Source organism: Mesoplodon mirus (assembly GCF_964341445.2).
Source record: "Mesoplodon mirus genome assembly, chromosome: 11".
In the NCBI taxonomy this organism is placed as follows: Eukaryota; Metazoa; Chordata; class Mammalia; order Artiodactyla; family Ziphiidae; genus Mesoplodon; species Mesoplodon mirus.
This window is the reverse complement of record NC_138987.1, coordinates 14,983,655-15,003,301: the sequence shown is the minus strand read 5'-3', so window position 1 is coordinate 15,003,301 and position 19,647 is coordinate 14,983,655. Positions and strand designations below refer to the sequence as shown.

At 39.5% G+C, this 19,647-nt stretch overlaps 1 protein-coding gene across 3 annotated transcripts in view; it reads left to right on the top strand.

Moving 5' to 3' along the window:
- POC1B (POC1 centriolar protein B) overlaps positions 1 to 17,725 on the top strand; it is a 109,499-nt gene extending 91,774 nt beyond the window's left edge. For all 3 annotated transcript variants that reach the window (XM_082636017.1, XM_082636016.1, XM_082636015.1), the window contains 2 exons: positions 12,774 to 12,992; positions 16,175 to 17,725. In XM_082636017.1, the coding sequence (XP_082492143.1) occupies positions 12,774 to 12,992; positions 16,175 to 16,279 (324 nt within the window). In that variant the 3' untranslated portion in view covers positions 16,280 to 17,725. The remainder of the gene's footprint in view (positions 1 to 12,773; positions 12,993 to 16,174) is intronic.
- Positions 17,726 to 19,647: the final 1,922 nt, after the last annotated feature.

Sequence of the window (19,647 nt, the reverse complement as noted above, 5' to 3'; positions counted from 1 at the left end):
TTCAGGCAGGCATTTTGTGTGTGTGTGTGTGTGTGTGTGTGCGTGTGTGTAGTGATTTTAAAAATCTCAGAATGTCAGGAATGGAACAGACTTTTAAAGGGCATTCAGTTTGAATTTCCTGATCTGATGTTTGTTTACTTCTCACAATATCCCTGACAAGTGATCACCCCTAGTCTATTTGAGAACCTTCAGTGATGGGAAACTCACTTTAGCTAGAGGGATCAAGACCACTTTGGGATAGACTGTGCTGACTTTGGTCTGTTTTGTTCTCTACTTACAGAATTAAACCAAAACCAGAAATGTTAAGTATAAGCCCAAACTGACTTATTTTAACCCATTTATTAAATATGTATCTGCAGTTCAGGTCACTGCTTATCTTTACACGTGAAGTACCTCCTTTTGCATGTTCACACTTATGCTATTTCACCAGAAACCATCAAATACACTTTGGGGGGATAACAATCAAGAAGTGATTTGCAGTTAAGTGATAAATGCTTCCATTGCTCCCTCACTGTGCCTTTGAGGAGGCCTTTAAGATAGTAATTTTTAGAAGAGAATTGTACTGGCTTGACTTTGAATTTATATCAATACTTCTCTCCAAATACTGTCAAATTATTAATATTTACATTTTGAGGATGGCTCAGCAGATACAGGACGGTCAGCTGAATTCCGTTCAACAAATGTTGAGCCCTGTATGTGTCTCATGCACTATGCTAGGCACCTGAGGAAGAACGATGACCAAGTTATGGCTCCTACCCTCCTACGCATGACCTGGTAGGGAATATAGACATGAAAGCACAAATATAATGAGAGGTGATGAATGCTCTACTAATGGCATGAACACGACTTATGAGTGTGTGTGGTGTGAGGGAGTGTTCTAATTTCACTCCTTTACACGGAGCTGTCCAGTTTTCCCAGCACCACTTATTGAAGAGACTGTCTTTTCTTCATTGTATATTCGTGCCTTTGTTGTAGGTTAATTGACCATAAGTGCGTGGGTTTATTTCTGGGCTTTCTGTCCTGTTCCATTGATCTATATTTCTGTTTTTGTGCCGGTACCATAGTGTTTTGATGACTGTAGCTTGGTGTATAGACTAAAGTCAGGGAGCATGATTCCTCCAGTTCTGTTTTTCTTTCTCAAGATTGTTTTGTCTATTCTGGGTCTTTTGTGTTGCACACAAATTTAAAAATTATTCGTTCTAGTTCTGTGAATAATGCCATTGGTAATTTGATAGGGATTGCACTGACTCTACAGGTTACCTTGGGTAGTATAGTCGTTTTGACAATATTGATTCTTCCTGTCCAAGAACATGGTATATCTTTCCATCTGTTTGTGTCATCTTTGATTTCTTTCATCAGCATCTTATAGTTTTCAGAGTACAGGTCTTTTGCTTCCTTGAGAGTGAAGTGGTGCCAGTGATTAGTGCTGACTTGCCAGCCCAGACAGTGAGTCGGTAAGTAGGAAGGGTAGTAGACGGGGGAGAGAAGAGGAGAGGAAGAGAATAAATATAATGCATGAACTTCCATATGTAATTGGGCATCACAGTATCTTGAATGTTTCATTGTTAATGATATAAATAGTAGTTTAAATGTGTAGACCTTGATTACATTGTTGAATGGTTAATTTCCCAATAAAAATTTACTTGCAAATGCCACAATTTTCACTTTCTGTTGATGCATTAAAAGAATTCATTCTCTAATGTGACAAATGAAACTTTATGCATTAAAATTAATCATGGCATTTAAACAACCTGTTAAGAGTCATTTGTCCCCAGAATGTGACAGGTTTTATATATAGCTCTCAGGACTATCAAAGTAGTTTGCATCAGTCAACTCTGTATTTTTTACTCTATTATATATGTTCAGAGGGAAAGTGGAGCCTTTTAACCTGTAGGGATAAGGATTTCTTAGCCACACACATTCATTCTGTGCACTTGGTGAGGCTGTATTTCCCATCTTTGAGATGGCAACCATGAGTTCATCCAAGGAGAACTTAAGCGTGGTAACTGCCCTGCCATCCATTTGAAGGAACTGGTTCCCTGGAGAACTGTAAGCTCCTTGAAGGAAGGTACCCTATCTGATTTGTTCTTTGCTGTAGCTTTAATGCCTACCTATAGGAGGCCTTCGTTTGCTGGATCAATCAATGAATGTTATTGTTACCCTGCTGTACTTCAAGTGTCTGCAAAAAAAAGTAAGAGGTAAGGGAACATGTGTGATTTCTTCCTTTTATGGACTTCCAAAGCATTTGTTCTTTTCTTACAATCATTTGCTTGTGTTTCTTGTTTATTCACTGCCAGTATGTGCCAGGCCCTGCAGGGGATCCCAGGCTTGCTCTGTCTTAATTCTCTCCCCATAACAGAGACTCCTTGATTGCTGGTATCACATTGTACTCACATTTAACATTGGTAAATGCTTAGTATACTGTCAGTGTTCACTAAGCATTCACCCAAACAATGAATATTAGCAACTCTGACGTGGGAGAGGACCTCAGTGTATTGGGAGCAAGCAGGCACTGCAGCCCCATTTGCTAGACTTTTAATAACCCAGAATCTTAGACATATTTTTTTCCCCTTTTCATTTTTTTTTTTAAAAGAATGAGAGCGTTGAAACTTCCCCAAGCTGTGCATCTTGCTCTTTTCCTGTACAAACAGGAAGCAAAGGCAGGCTTGGTCGGTGGGAATCTGCTAATATCTAGGTCCAAATAGCTTTGAGAGACCGGAGAACAGATCTGTCAGTCGGCTAATGTGGGATGGAGATCTCGTACTTTTCTTCTCTCTGCCCACACCCTTTTCCCTTTTCTATTCATCTTTATGTGTCATATGACAGTATATATATATATATATTTTTTTGGTCCCAAACAAGAAAACTATTGTTAAGGTTATCGGGATCTTTTCCTGCCTAGCCTGTCTACGGCCTTAAATCTTTCTTGGCCCATTTCCTATTGCCCTTTCTTCACTAACCACCCTGACTGCAGTCCCCCAGGGTTCGATGACCAATTTGTTAATTAGATTGAGGCCTTTTCCCACGAAGGGCCGGAGCTGCTACTACAATTAGTTATATTTGCAACCATGTGTGTACATACTTAGGTATGTTGTGATTGTGTAAAAAAGACTGTCCTGGCCATAGAGAGTTTGGTTTCCATCTGTGAGAACGGTGATAAACTCTGCATGTAAGTGGTTAACATATTCAAAAATATTTACGTTTCTGCTAAATCCAGGGGGTACAGTTGTCAGAAGAGTAGGCATAACACAGTCTAGTGAGGGAGAGAGACAATAGAAAAGGAAAAGACAACTCTGATCAGTTATGGAAGAAGACATCAGGATGCCATGGTAGCCAGTAGACAGACCACCTTCATTAAGGTGGTCAGGGACTACTTTTCTGAAGATGTGACAATTAAGCTGATATTTGGAGATCAAAAAAGATTCAGTCATGCTAGGAGAGCAGAGAAAGCACAGCAGAAGCAATGTTAAAAAAAAAAAAAAAGTCTGTCTTTTGAGCAGGAATTATTTATTTTAGGGTGAGGATGGCTTTGCACGGCCATCCATACAATGTCCCCAGTCAATGAGGTGGCTGCCTAGGACCAGGAATGCAGACTGTGATTGTGAGACAGGACTTCTTGGTGAATTCTTCACATATTCCATACTCACTTTTACACTGCTTTTATTTCAGTGTTTGCCACCAGCCAATAGCTGGGGACCCAGGTAGGTAAGTGCTGTAGATTGTTTTCTAAGTTCCCTTAGCTCAGGACATGAATAAGTAGGTCATAGGTGCTTCTGGGCCCAGCTAATGAGTGGCATTAAAAATCCTTTATGTGAACTTGTTCTGTGATCTATGATTGCTAGGAGTTTTGCTTCTGAACATTTCAAGGACAGTTTTAGATTTTCTTCATCACACAGTTAAGTAATTAAAAGCATTAGTAATAGGATTCTTTGGGGGGGGGTGTGGATTTTAATGAGTGCTTTCTGCCCAAAAAAGTCATTTTCATTCAGGTATTTTAGGTTCAGACCCTAATATTGTCAGGTGTATCACAAAGGTGGAAAACCTGGGGGTACAGAGCATAACTGCTCAGAGACCAGGATGGTTTTGGAGATAAACATAGGCTGGTATGCAACAAAAGAAAAGTAGAAAAGATAAAGTACCAAATGACTGAAGGTACCAGAACATAAGCTTCAGGAGAGCAGAGTCTTGGGTCCTGCCACCCACTGCTGGGTTCTCACCATTGAGAACTGTGCCTCACACAGAGCGAGGCTCCAGAAGTATTTGTTAAGTGAACAAACAAAAAGAACCTGAGCAGATCCACTCGGCTGGGTAGGAGTACTAAGATGTGTTTTATGCATATTTTAAAATAAGCTTGAACTGGGGGTGGTGGATTTTGAGTTTGTTTTTATTATTTTCAACAAATGATGAGTTAGTAAGATTATGACAGAGGGAAATTTGAAAGTTTTCATCTTCCTAAAAATGGTTGGGAAGATCATGGAAAACAGTGGCTTTGATCCCAAGGTTACAATACCCAGAGTGCTTTGGCATCTCTTAGATCTATGATTGGTTATGTTTCATACACCTTTCCTACCTGTGTGAGCTTGGGCAAGTTATTTAGTCTCTCTGTATCTCTGTTTCTTAGTTTGAAAAATGAGAATAATAGTGGAACAGAACATACCTGATAGGGTTATTGTGAAGATTAAACCAGTTAACATGTGTAAAGCACTTGAAACAATGCCAAGTACCCAGTAAACTCTGTACATGCTGATTGTCACCACCACCATCATCATTAGAAGTACACTTGCCATGTTTGAGGTACCTTCTGTCTGGAACTCTCATATGCCAGTGACAACCAGGAATGAAAAATTGATTAAAATTTTAAAAAATTCTGTGATTTCTGTGATGCATATATTTGGACTCTGTTTTTTTTTTTTTTTTTTTTTTTTTTTTTTGCTGTACGCGGGCCTCTCACTGCTGTGGCCTCTCCCGTCGCGGAGCACAGGCTCCGGACACACAGGCTCCGCGGCCATGGCTCGCGGGCCCAGCCGCTCCGCGGCACGTGGGATCCTCCGGGATCGGGGCACGAACCCGCGTCCCCCGCATCGGCAGGCGGACTCTCAACCACTGCGCCACCAGGGAAGCCCTGGACTCTGTTTTTAAAATAGCTTTAACGAGATAATTCACATACTAGAAAACTCACCATTTTAAAGTGTACAATTTAATGATTTTTAGAATATTCACAAAGTTGTGCAACCATCACCGCTGTCTAATTTTAGAATATTTAATCACTCCAAAAATAATTTTAGAGTATTTTCATCAACCACTAATCTCAGTCTGTCTTCCTGTATTTGTCTATTCCGACTATTTCATTCATATGGAATCACATAGTATGTGGCCTTTGTGTACGGCTTCTTTAACTCAGCCTACTGTTTCCAAGGTTCATCGTGTTGTTGCAGCATGTATCAGTACTTCTTTCTTTTTTTGTGGGTAACTGATATCCATTGTAAGGATAATACCACATTTTGTTTTTCCATTAATTATCACAACATTCTGATGTATACAGGTTGTTTCCATTTTATTGGCTATTCTAAATAATGCTGCTGTGTATTCATGTACAAGTTTTATGTGGATCTATGTAAAGGATGTCATTTCTCTTGGGTATATACCAAGGAGTGGAATCACTGGGTCATAGTAATTCAATGTTTAATGTTTTGAGGAATTTTTCCAAACTGTTTTCCAAAGTGACTGCATCATTTTACAATCCCACCAGCAATGTGTGAGGATTCGAGTTTCTCTACATCTTCACCAACACTTGTTATATTCTTTCTTTTTTATTTTAGTCATCCTAATGGGTATGAATTGGTATCTCATTGTGGTTTTGATTTGCATTTCCCTGATAACGATATTGAGTGCCTTTTTATGTGCATATTGACCATTTGTGTATCATCTTCTTTAGAGAAATGTCTATTCAAATCCTTTGATCATTTTTAATTGGGTTGTCTTTTTTTTTTTTTTTTTTCTTTTTGCGGTATGCGGGCCTCTCACTGTTGTGGCCTCTCCCATTGTGGAGCACAGGCTCCGGACGCGCAGGCCCAGCGGCCACGGCTCACGGGCCCAGCCGCTCCGCGGCATATGGGATCCTCCCAGACCGGGGCACGAACCCGTATCCCCTGCATCGGCAGGCGGACTCTCAACCACTGCCCCACCAGGGAGGCCCTGGGTTGTCTTTTTATTGTTGAGTTGTAAGAGTTCTTTATATGTTCTCGTACAAGTCTCATCAAATACACGATTTGCAAATATTTTCCCCAATTCTGCGAGATTTGTTCCCACTTTCTTGTTACCTACTTTTAAAAAATATTTATTTGGCTGCGCCGGGTCTTAGTTGAGACATGCAAGATCTTTGCTGTGTGCAGGATCTTCATTGTGGCATGCAAACTCTTAGTTACGGCACGTGGTATATAGCCGCCTGACCAGGGATCGAACCCAGGCCCCCTGCATTGGGAGCATGGAGTCTTAGCCACTGGACCACTGGGAAGTCCCTCTTGTTGTCTTTTGAAGCACAAAAGTTTTATGTTTTGATAAAGTCCAATTTGTTATTTATTTTGTCATTTGTAGTTTGGTATTGTATCTAAGAAGCTTCAGTCTAATCCAAGGTGAGGAAAATTTACTCCTATGTTGTCTTCTAAGATTTGTATTGTTTTAACTCCTGTAGTTAACTTTATGATCCATTTTGAGTTAATCCTGTACATGGTGTGAGGTAGGGGCCCAAATCCATTCTTTTGAATTTAAAAAACACAGTTTTCCCAGCACAGTTTCTTGAAAAAGACTATTATTTTCCATTAAATTATCTTGGCAACCTTGTCAAAAATCAATTGACCGTATATGGAAAGGTCCATCTATTCCATTGATCTGTATGTCTGTCCTTATGCCAGCCCCATGCTGTCTTGATTACTGTAGCTTTGTAGTGAATTTTGAAACTGGGAAATGTGAGTCTTGAACTGTATCCTTCAATATTATTTTGGCTATTCTGGGTTCCTTGCATTTCTATATGCCTTTTAAGACCAGCATGTCAATTTCTTTTAAACAGGCAGCTGGGATTTTGATGGGGATTGTATTGAACCTGTATATATCAATTTGGGGAATATTGCCATCTTAACAATATTAAGTCTTATGTTCCATGAACATGGGGTATGGAATGTCTTTTCATTTATTTAGGTCTTTAATTTCTTTCACTGATGGTTTATTTGTAGTTTTTGGTATATAAGCCTTGCACTGTTTTTGTTAAATTTATTCCTAAACATTTTATTCTTTTTGATGCTCATGTAGACTGAGTTGTTTTCTTAATTTTATTTTTAGATTTTTATTGCTATACGTTTGGAGGGCTTATTTGTTTTATTGTGGTAAAATATATGTATCATAAAATTGACCATTTTAAACATTTTTAAGTGTACAGTTCCCTGGCATTAAGTATTCACAATGTTATGTACACATCACCACTATTTTGAGATCTTTGTCATCATTTCAAACAGAAACTCTGTCCTCATTAAGCAATGGGTACATAAGCCCCATGTTTCTTCTCCCCTCCAGCTCGTGGTAACCTATACTCTCTCTGAATTTGCCTATTCCAGGTACCTCATATTAGTGGAATCATATGGTATTTTCTTTTGTGTCTTGTTTTCACTTAGTATGTTTTCAAGGTTCATTCATGTTGTAGCATGTAGTAGAATTCTATTTATTTTTATGGTTAAATAATATTCAATTGTATGTGTGTACCACATTTTGTTTATACATTTATCTGTTGATTGGTACTGGGTTGTTTTTATCTTTTGACCATTGTGAATAATGCCACTATGAATATTGGTGTACAGGTATCTGTTCAAGTCCTTGCTTTCAGTCCTTGTGTATATATACTGTATATATACTCAGGAGTGGAATTGCTAGATTGTATGCTAATTCTGTATTGTAACCTTTTGAGGAATAGCCAAACTGTTTTCCACATCAGGTGACCATTTTATATTCCGACAGCAATGCATGAGGGTTCCAATTTCTCCACCAACGCTTATTATTTTCATGTTTTAAAGTAATAGTTTTTTATTTTTTATTTCATATTGGGGCATAATTGATTTACAATGTTGTGTTAGTTTCAGGTGTACAGCAAAGTGATTCAGATATATAGATATATATATATATATATATCTCCATTCTTTTTCAGATGCTTTTCCCATATATGTTTTTACAGAATATTGAGTAGAATTCCCTGTGCTATAAGTAGGTCCTGGTTGATTATCTATTTTATATATAGTAGTGGGTAGATGTTAATCCAAAACTCCTAATTTATCCCTCCCCCTGACCTTTCCCCTTTGGTAACCATAAGTTTGTCTTCAAAGTCTGTGAGTCTATTTCTCTTTTGTAAATAAGTTCTTTTGTATCATCCTTTTAGATTCCACATATAAGTGCTATCATATATTTATCCTTCTCTGACTTACTTCACTTAGTATGATAATCTTTAGGTACATCCATGTTGCTGCAAATAGCATTATTTCATTCTTTTTTACATCTGAGTAATATCTCATTGTATATATGTACCACATCTTCTTTATTCATTCATCTGTCAGTGAACATTTAGGTTGCTTCCGTGTCCTGGCTACTGTAAATAGTGCTGCAATGAACAATGGGGTGCATGTATCTTTTCGAATTATGGTTTTCTCCAGATATATGCCCAGGAGTTGGATTGCTGGATCATATGGCAGTTCTGTTTTTAGTTGTTTAAGGAACCTCTATACTGTTCAATTTTTCAGAATAGTTTCAGAAAGACATGTCTGATAGAATTCACCTGTGAAGCCATCTGGTTCTGGACTTCTGTTTGTTGGAAGATTTTTAGTCACAGTTTCAATTTCAGTACTTGTGATTGGTCTGTTTATATTTTCTATTTCTTTCTGGTTCAGTCTTAGAATATTATACCTAAGAATTTTTCCATTTCTTCTAGGTTGCCCATTTTATTGGCATAGAGTTGCTTGTAGTAGTCTCTTATGATCCTTTGTATTTCTGTGGTGTCTGTTGTAACTTCTTTTTCATTTCAAATTTTATTGATTTGAGCCCTCTCTTTTTTCCTTATGAATCTGGCTAAAGGTTTATCAATTTTATTTATCTTTTCAAAGAACCAGCTTTTAGTTTCATTGATATTTTCTATTGTTTTCTTTGTCTCTATTTTTTATTTCTCCTCTGATCTTTATGATCTCTCTCCTTGTACTAACTTTGGGTTTTGTCTGTTGTTCTTTCTCTAGTTGCTTTAGGTGTAAGGTTAGGTTTGAGATTTTTCTTGTTTCCTGAGGTAAGACTGTATCACTATAAATTTCTCTCTTAGAACTGCTTTTGCTGCATCCCATAGGTTTTGGAACATCGTGCTTTCGTTTTCATTTGTCTCTAGGTATTTATTGAGTTCCTCAGTGATCCATTGGTTGTTTAGTAGCATATTGTTTAGCCTCCACGTGTTTGTGTTTTTTACAGTTTTTTTCCTTGTAGTTGATTTCTAATCTCATAGCGTTGTGGTCAAAATAGATCCTTGATATGACTTCCATTTTCTTAAATATACCAAGGTTTGCTTTGTGGCCCAGCATGTAATATATCCTGGAGAATGTTCCATGTGCACTTGAGAAGAATGTCTATTCTGCTGCTTTTGAATGGAATGCACTATAAATATCAATTAAGTCTATCTGGTCTAATATGTCATTTAAGGCCTGTGTTTCCTTATTGATTTTCTGTCTGGATGATCTGTCCATTGATGTAAGTGGGGTGTTAAAGACCTGTCCCCCCCTATTATTGTGTTACTGTCAGTTTCTCTTTTTATGGCTGTTAGTGTTTGCCTTATATATTGAGAGGCTTCTATGTTGGGTGCATATATATTTCAATTGTTATACCTTCTTGGATTGATCCCTTGATCAGCATGTAGTGTCCTTTGTCACATGTAACAGTCTTTATTTCAAAGTGTGTTTCTTCTGATATGAGAATTGCTACTCCAGCTTTCTTTTGATTTCCATTTGCATGGAATACCTTTTTCCATTTCCTCACTTTCAGTCTGTATGTGTCCCTAGATCTGAAGTGGGTCTCTTGTAGACAGCATATATATGGGTCTTGTTTTTGTATCTATTCAGCCAGTCTATGTCTTTTGGTTTGAACATTAAATTCGTTTATGTTTAAGGTAATTATCTATATGTATGTTCTTATGCCATTTTGTTAATTGTTTTGGATTTGTTTTTCTAGGTCTTTGTTCTTCCCTTCCTCTTTTGTTCTCTTCTCTTGTGATTTGATGACTAACTTTAGTGTTGTGTTGGGATTGCTTTTTCTTTTGTGTATCTATTGTAGATTTTCAGTTTGCAGTTACCATGAGGTTTGGATATAGGCATATATATAGATATATAGATATATAGATATATATATCACACAAGATTGTTTCAAGTTGCTGGTCTCTTAATTTCAAATGCATTTCCAATATATCCTGCATTTGTACTCTCCTCATGATTGCTGGTTTTGATATATTTGTATGTGGATGACTTCTTACCTTTACGTTTGCCTTTATCAGTGAGCTTTCCCATTCATAACTTTCTCATTTCTAGTTGTGGCCTTTTCTTTTCTGCCTAGAGAAGTTCCTTTAGCATGGGTCATAAAGCTGGTTTGGTGGTGCTGAATTCTCTTAGCTTTTGCTTGTCTGTAAAGCTTTTGATTTCTCCCTTGAATATGAACGAGAGCCTTGCTGGGTAGAGTATTCTTGGTTGTAGGTTTTTCCCTTTCATCACTTTAAATATATCATGCCACTCCCTTCTGGCCTGCAGAGTTTCTGCTGAAAAACCAGCTGATAACCTTATGGGGATTCCCTTGTATGTTACATGTTGCTTTTCCCTTGTTGCTTTTAGTATTTTCTCCTTGCATTTAATTTTTGTCAATTTGATTAATGTGTGTCTTATTGTGTTCTTCCTTGGGTTTATCCTATATGGGACTCTCTGCACTTCCTGGACTTGGGTGACTGTTTCCTTTCCCATGTTAGGTAAGTTTTTTGGCTATTATCTCTTCAAATAGTTTCTCAGGCCCTTTCTCTCTCTCCTCCTTCTGGGACCCCTATAATGTGAATGTTGGTGTGTTTAATGTTGTTCCAGAGGTCTCTGAGAGTGTCCTTCTTTCTATTCCTTCTTTGTTCTTTAATATGTTCCATGACAGTGATCTCCACCAATCTGTCTTCCAGCTCACTTGTTCTTCTGCCTCATTTATTCTGATAATTGATTCCTTCTGGAGTATTTTTCATTTCAGTTATTGTATTGTTCACCTCTGTTTGATTTTTGTTTGAATCTTCTGGCTCTTTTTTAAACATTTCTTGTATCTTCTCAGTCTGTGCCTCCATTCTTTCTGTGAGATCTTGGATCGTCTTTACTATCATTACTCTTCTTTTTCAGGAAGATTGTCTATCTCCACTTCACTTAGTTGTTCTTCTGGGGTTTTACCTCGTTCCTTTGTCTGGAACATATTTCCCTGCCGTTTCATTTGATCTAACTTCCTGTGTTTGCAGTCTCCGTTTCTGAGGCTGCAGGTTTGTAGTTCCTCTACCTTCTGGTGTCTGCACCCTGGTGGGTGAGGTTGGTCCAGGGGACTGTGCAGGTTTCCTGGTGGGAGGGACTGGTGCCTGCCCACTGATGGGTGGAGCTGGGCCTTTTCCCTCTGGTGGGCAAGGCCATGTCAAGGGGTGTGTTTAGAGGTGGCTGTGGGCTCAGGACGACTTTAGGCCGCCTGTCTGCTGATGGGTGGTGTGGTGTTCTCACCCTGCTGGTTGTTTGGCCTGTGGCATCCCAGCACTGGAGCCTGCAGGTTGTTGGGTGGGGCCAGGTCTCAGTGCCAAAATGGCGACCTCCAGGAGAGCTCACGCTGATGAATATTCCCCGGGGCCTCCACCAGCATTGTCCTTGTCCCCACAGTGAGCCACAGTCAACCCCGCCTCCCCAGGAGACCCTCCAAGACCCACAGGTAGGTGTGGCCCAGGCTCCTGCATCTCAGTGCACATGAAACCTTGTGTGGGCCCTCCAGGAGTGGAGTCTCCATTTCCCCCAGTCCTGTGGAGCTCCTGCACTCAAGCCCCACTGGCCTTCAAAGCCAAATGCTCTGGGGGCTCCTCTGCTTCCTGATGCCAGTCCCCTGGCTGGGGGTGGGGCCTGACATGGGGCTCAGAACTCTCCCTCCTGTGGGAAAACCTCTGTGATATAATTATTTTCCAGTTTGTGGGTCACCCACCTGGTGGTTATGGGATTTGATTATACTGTGAATGCACCCCTCCTACTGTCTTGTGTGGCCTCCTCTTTGTCTTTGGATGTAGAGTATCTTTTTGGTAGGTTCTCATCTTTTTTTCGATTGTTGTTCAGCAGTTAGCTGTGATTTTGGTGTTTTCATGAGGGGAGGTAAGCTCAAGTCCTTCTACTCTGCCATCTTGTCCCCTCCCCATAGAAATCAAATAATAGTCATTTAATGGATGTGACTTTTTAAAAATCAAGAATTAGCATGTAACCACCTTTTTAATGGTGGAACTCACCTTTCAGACAGATACATACAAAGTACAAGGAAAATTGTGAATTTCGTCCATCCTTTTTTAGCGTTTTTTTCCTTCTTATAATTGTAATTTCCATAATTTGCTGTAGTTGAAGATGAACAATTAAATGAAAGCTGGGCTTTTAAAAGAGGAATGTTGAAAACTTTAATATATATCATTTTAAAGTTTGGAAAATATAACTCTTCCTATCTTTTCTATGGTGTCAAAGACAACGGAAACCACTGTTCGTACTCTACCAGACAAGGGTGAAGAGATCTGCGGATATTTCTTGAACCCTTCTTTAATGTCATCAGAATGTTCACCTACAACCTTGAAAAAGAAAACAGAGGAAATGAGTGAGCTCCCTTCCGAGAGTCAACGAAGCATACCGCTCACTGTGACCGACGCGTTAGAGCATATTATGGAACAGCTCAATGTTTTGACACAGGTGGGTTGGCGCGCTTTTCACTTGGTGGTAAGAGGTACAAAATCCTAGTTACAGAAGGTTGCAGAACTAGCAGAGCAGGGAGAAAATTTTCTTAGCAAGGCAAGCTCCAAGGTGGTAGTTAATACAACAGCGCCTGCTGTGCTGAGCTGCTCTAAACCTCATGGAGGCAAAGTCAGAGCCCATGCACACATATACACGTATGCATGTGTGCACACACACACTGTACTCTATCTGGCATCTGAGGACCACAAGTGAATAGGGGAGACCATGTACTTCGTGCTACAAATGTATTATTTGATTTTGGACAGTAATGTTTTGCCCTAAGAATTTTTGATGCCGTGTATTCAGATTTCGACATTATCAAAGAAATATTTAGGGCAATAAGAAAAATGTATTGGGATTAATCATTTCGGTTAGAATGAAATATCGGCAGTGCTTTAGTTTTTCACTCTGAAGAAGTTCTCTCTGTCTGAGAGAGAGAGATACATGTCTCTCTGTATAACTTCCCTCATTCCAAAGCTCCTTATGTTGATGCTCTGTTCTTCTAGAGGTGAGGTCCCCATATTCCCCTTTTAGAATATTACCTAGTCCTTTGATGCCAATATACTTCTGCAAGAAGGGATACCATGGGGCCTCCCTGGTGGCGCAGTGGTTGAGAGTCCGCCTGCCGATGCAGGGGATATGGGTTCGTGCCCCGGTCCGGGAGGATCCCATATGCTGCGGAGCGGCTGGGCCCGTGAGCCATGGCTGCTGAGCCTGCACGTCCAGAGCCTGTGCTCTGCAACAGGAGAGGCCACAACAGTGAGAGGCCCGTGTACTGCAAAAAAAAAAAGAAGGGATACCATGGATCTTAATATATCAAAGGTCTTCCAACTCTTGGTCAGGAAATACAGATGTCATTTAATGGAAGTGGTGTATTAAGATGGATACATCCGAGGTTGCCCTTCCAGCTCTGCTCAGTGTTTCCTTTAAAGAATTCTTATTGTTCCTCTTTGATAAATAGAATGAGGATACTAATATTTGTCAGAGCAGACACTGTCCTAAATTATACAGAAAGAGGCTATAATGTGAACTAGAGAAGACGTCAATTACTTTTGCAGAATAAATATTTCAAGTTGAAATTGCTCATGCATAGAAATCATCTAATTCTTATTCTCAACCCTGGCTGTATGTTATAATCACCAGGGCAGTTAAGAATCATCCAGATGTCCAGTCCTCATCTCCAGAGAATTCAAGGCCCTGGCATCGGACTCTTAAGGTTCCATTTTGGGTTAAGAGCCAGTAATTAAAATTTTTACCCTTTAGATAACATCTCAGGGCCTTGGAGTTAAGGGATGTGGATGTGGGTCATGACCAATTGTGGGAATGAGCCTTGTGAGACCTTGGAGTCATAAGATCTGTTCAATGTAAATCATAGGAAAATCATCAATTTTTGCTTTGCAGTATTGTGCTAGAGGTGACTGTGTTTATCGGACTTTCATTTCCTTTAAAAGGCAGTTTTTCTCTCAGCTTCATGACAGCTTTAGTTTTGGTTGGCCTGTTCCCCAGGGCCCTGGCTTCCTCACCTGCACTGTCACATTGGGTGGCAGGTCCTCTTTAGGGTCTTTCCATCTTCTACTCTGTCAGCTTCATGACTCATTTTGCCTTCTTTTATTGAAAGTCTGTAATTTTTTACTTTTAATTTTTAAGGACTGACTTTCCTTCAAATATGAAAAGTTAAAAGCAGGCACAGCACACTTGCAAAATGGGAACAGTGTGAATCTATGGGCAAATAACAAGTAAAATAAACACATTCAGATTCACTTTAATTACAGATGACTGATCATCTCCTAACCCAGTGGCAGTGCTTATAATTCAGTACAGATTGTAGTATCACTTTCTCATTATAACTTTTAAGATGGTTGGTAGGTAAGTGGAGTTAACCAGTGTTAAAGGTGTTGATAATACACATATCAAAAGCTTTTGCATCTTACATTGTGATAATATATGTAAAGTATCAGGCAAAATGCTTGGCACATAGTAGGCACTCAAGAAATAGTAGAAGCTATTAGCATTGCCGTTAATTTCAAAGAATCATGATCTATAGTACGGAATATGAGAGCAAAAACTATTAGATGATAATGTTTTTTTTAAACTGATTACCTTCAGAGGCTGGTAGGGAATCAATTCATTATTTTGAAACTTGTCAACTAAAGTAACCAAGCATTTATGCTGCTTTTCCTATATGAACTGTACTACCAGGTAACCAAATAATATATGAGAGAAGTGTCTTGTATAAATTATCCCAACTAATAAATTTTTTAAGTGATGGAATTAGAATATCACTGGCAATCTCTAAGAATCGATAGATCTAGGCATTAAGTAGCTACTAACAACACAGAAAAAGAAGCAAATGTTATTATCGTGCCCTCAAAAGAAAGAATAGTCTTACCGAGGGATCTAACCTGAGTCTTACCAAGCCTTTGAATCCAGCTTCCAATTTACATAAAATACAGAGGGTAGAAGAACAGATTAAACTGTACCCAGAGTATGCAGTCCCTAAAATCCAGACTGGTAGAGGCGCTGCAGGTCAAATGGCCTGAACCTGTCCAAAGACAAATTATCAAGAAAATAAATGGAGAGAGTGGGTATCTGTAGATTAAAAGACTTTAAATGACATCAAATCTTGAAAATGGGTAAGATACAGTTATAGTGTCTAGGGATGTACACTTGAAAGATAAAACCATAAAGACATGCAGAAAAGTGATTAGTATAATGGTCAGGATAGGGGCTGTTACGGGGGAAGGTGCATGCAAGGCACTCTGGGGTGGCTGGCAGAGTTCTAGTTCTTGGAATGTTCCCACATTCCATGTCACCTGCGACACTACCTAACATGCCTCATGTGGCCTCTTCTCTGGCATCGATGCTTTAGAAGATCAGACTTCAGAATTGCCTACAGAGCCTTGATCATTTACTCCGTTTTCCTCAAATGGTTCCTTTTTCTTCTTTTCCTCAAACTGCTTGACAGTGCTTTGCCTTGTGTTAGGGCACAGAAGCGGGGCAAGTTCTGGGGCTCATTTCTGAGCCAACCTCCTGGCAAAAGGGTTGCATTCCAGTTCTGAAAAAGATAGTGCCGAGATCATCATCCTCCTCCTCACCACCGGGTCACCAGGCATTGATTCTTTTGTCCTCCTTTCTTGCAGACTGTTTCAATCTTGGAGCAGCGACTGACTTTGACAGAGGATAAGCTGAAAGACTGCCTTGAAAATCAGCAAAGGCTTTTCAATGCCATCCAACAGAAAAGTTGAATAGAAAAATAGGAGCTGAGGCACGAGAAATGAACACATGTACACGTACTCAGGAAGGTGGTACAAGATGCTTTATGCAACACAACCATGTGCTAATTATCATGGCATTTCTTAAAAGGGTGAGCAATCAAACAAAAGGCAGAAGAGGCATAATTAAGGACTAATTTAGACACACAGATCAATGCCGAGGACTCATTCAAATCATTACCAGTTATGATTGCAGTAATAAGGTGATAAGCATTCAAGTGGCTCTATTTTCCCCCATATTATTTTAAATGTCAGTTTTCATTAATAGTCCAAATCCTGCCAGTAAAGTAATCAAATCTCTGTATTTCATTGTTATTTCAAACTGAACATGTTCAGGCAATTCCTTAAACAACTGGTGTACTTCTTTAGTGTAAATAATACCCTTGGGGTGAAATAATTCACTTACCTCTAAAATAGCATTTTGTATGCAGAGAATGAATTAATGATCTGATCTGTATTTCTTTCTGTTAAAAAAAAAATGTATTCTTTACCTATGCCTTGAAAAGATGATCTCATACAACTCCCAAACTGCAGAATCTCCACAGCAAGAAAGAATACACTTATTTTAATTAGCAATAGCACATACAGGACATAAGGCAGGAGGGTTTCGATTTAATTTATGGTATACATTGTTTGTTTATTCTTTGACCAACCTGAAGGAAAATGAAGAGTTAGAAACATGTAAAGTGCACGAATCTGCTTCCATAGATGAATGCACTGAATGATTTGGGTTGTATCCAAACCTGTGATCTCAGTTTACGAAGATTAAGTTAGTGCAGAATCCTCAAAACACAGAACAATGCAACAGCAATATTTAAAAATATACACACATGTATGTTCACATGCTTCAGAAATGTTAAGGGTGATTTTGTAGCTGAATATAAGTACTTTAAAAGAACATTTGCATCATCTTCCTATTTTTTTTTAATGAATTGTGATTTGAAACAAAATGAAAGTGAGCCCGGCATTCTAAAAGATCTTGGTTTTAAATTAAGAATTTTATCTTAAACAAAATAAGAGATTAAATTGAAAAAAAACTGAATTTAGTTTGCATTTGTTAACCTATATCTAGAACAGAAGGTAGGAGAAGGCAGTCCACATTTATGACGCCTGTAGGCATAACATGGGGAAAATACTGTCTATGCTTTGGAAAAGAAAAAAGTCCTATTTATCTAGGAGTCTATATTTAGAAATTTCTCAAAGCAATTTTGATTGTATTTATGAGGTGATTTTGTTTTATCACCTCGTGTGTTTTAAGTGACTTTTTAGATAATACTAAGTGTGAACTTCTAGACAGTTTCAAGAGTTTATAAGACTAAGTGGCACTATTTTTATAACCTCATTGAGAAGACTAAGAAATGAAATATCATACCAATTTTTGTCTACTTTTTTAATGCTTCAAACAATAAAGACATTTTACCTTTAAAAAAGTTGTTTCTTTTTAAATGATTAAAATCTAGAAATGCTAAACTTCTTATCTAGCTCACTCAACTTTAACCTTCATAACAATCTCCCGGAGAAGTTGTCAAAACAGTTCCGGCCCTTTGCCCCGGGTTTATGATTCACTAGGTCTGGTCTGGTGAGGCCCAATAATCTGCATCTCTAACAAGCTCACAGGAGATTTAATGCTGTTGGCCTCAGGCCCACACTTTAGAAACCACTGACCAGCTACAGCCACTTCCTGCAACATGGTATTGCCACACCTTTTACAGTTATAGAACTTTACAAGTGATATAAAAACAGTGATGATGTAAGTTTAAAAGCCTTGACACTTTTTCAGGAGGGTTATTTTATAAGCCCCCCCACTCCTCTTTTATGCTTTTGAGGCTTCTTTTCGTCAGATGCCAGCCTCTCAGCTGTCCTAGCTGCATGTACACTGCATGATCAACATCTCCACTTGGACGACATGGCAAGCAGTCTCTGAATATGTCCAAAGCCAAACTCTGCTGCGCCTCACCCCCACCCACAGCCAGCTCCTCCCCTCATCTTCCCATCTCCATAAATGGCAACTCTCCTTCAAGTCGCTCAGGCTGAAGACCTCAGAGTTATCCTTGAATCCTTGGTCTCACTCTCCACTCCCATTCCTTCAGCAAATCTCATGAGAACATATGAAACACCTGATTGTTTCTCACACCTCCATCAGCCACCAAAACCCAGGCCATCATCATCTCTTACCTGGATGTCTGCAGTGCCTCTTAACTGTCTCCCACTGTCACTGTTGCATAGCAGGCCACAGTGGTTCTTGAAATGCCTGAGTTCATACCATACGACCCAGCAATCCCACTACTGGGCATATACCCTGAGAAAACCATAATTCAAAAAGAGTCATGCACCAAAATGTTCATTGTAGCACTATTTACAATAGCCAGGACATGGAAGCAACCTAAGTGTCCCTCAACAGATGAATGGATAAAGGAGATGTGGCACATATATACAATGGAATATTACTCAGCCATAAAAAGAAACGAAATTGAGGTATTTGTAGTGAGGTGGATGGAGCTAAAGTCTGTCATACAGAGTGAAGTAAGTCAGAAAGAGAAAAATAACATACGCTAACACACACACACACACATATATATATATATATATATATATATATATATATGGAATCTAAAAATACAAAATGGTTCTGAAGAACCCAGGAGCAGGACAGGAATAAAGACACAGATGTAGAGAATGGACTTGAGGACACGGGGAGGGGGAAGGGGAAGCTGGGACGAAGTGAGAGAGTGGCATGGACATATATACACTACCAAACGTAAAACAGATAGCTAGTGGGAAGCAGCCGCATAGCACAGGGAGATCAGCTCGGTGCTTTGTGACCACCTAGAGGGGTGGGATAGTGAGGGTGGGAGGGAGATGCAAGAGGGAGGAGACATGGGGATATATGTACACGTATAGCTGATCCACTTTGTTATAAAGCAGAAACTAACACACCATTGTAAAGCAATTATACTCTAATAAAGGTGTTAAAAAAAGGGGGGGGGCTTCCCTGGTGGCACAGTGGTTGAGAGTCCCCCTGCCGATGCAGGGGATGCTGGTTCGTGTCCCGGTCCGGGAAGATCCCACATGCCACGGAGCGGCTGGGCCCGTGAGCCATGGCTGCTGAGCCTGCGCGTCCGGAGCCTGTGCTCCGCAATGGGAGAGGCCACAACAGTGAGAGGCCCACGTACCACAAAAAAAAAAAAAAAAAGAAAGAAAGAAAAGCCCGAGTTCAAACATGTGGCTCTTCAGCTCCAAACCCTTCAGGACTTCCCATCTTAGAGTAAAAGCCCAAGACTTGACAGGAGTGATGTGCTCCTAACCTCTTCACCTTAGACCTCCCCTCCCCCTTGGGGGTC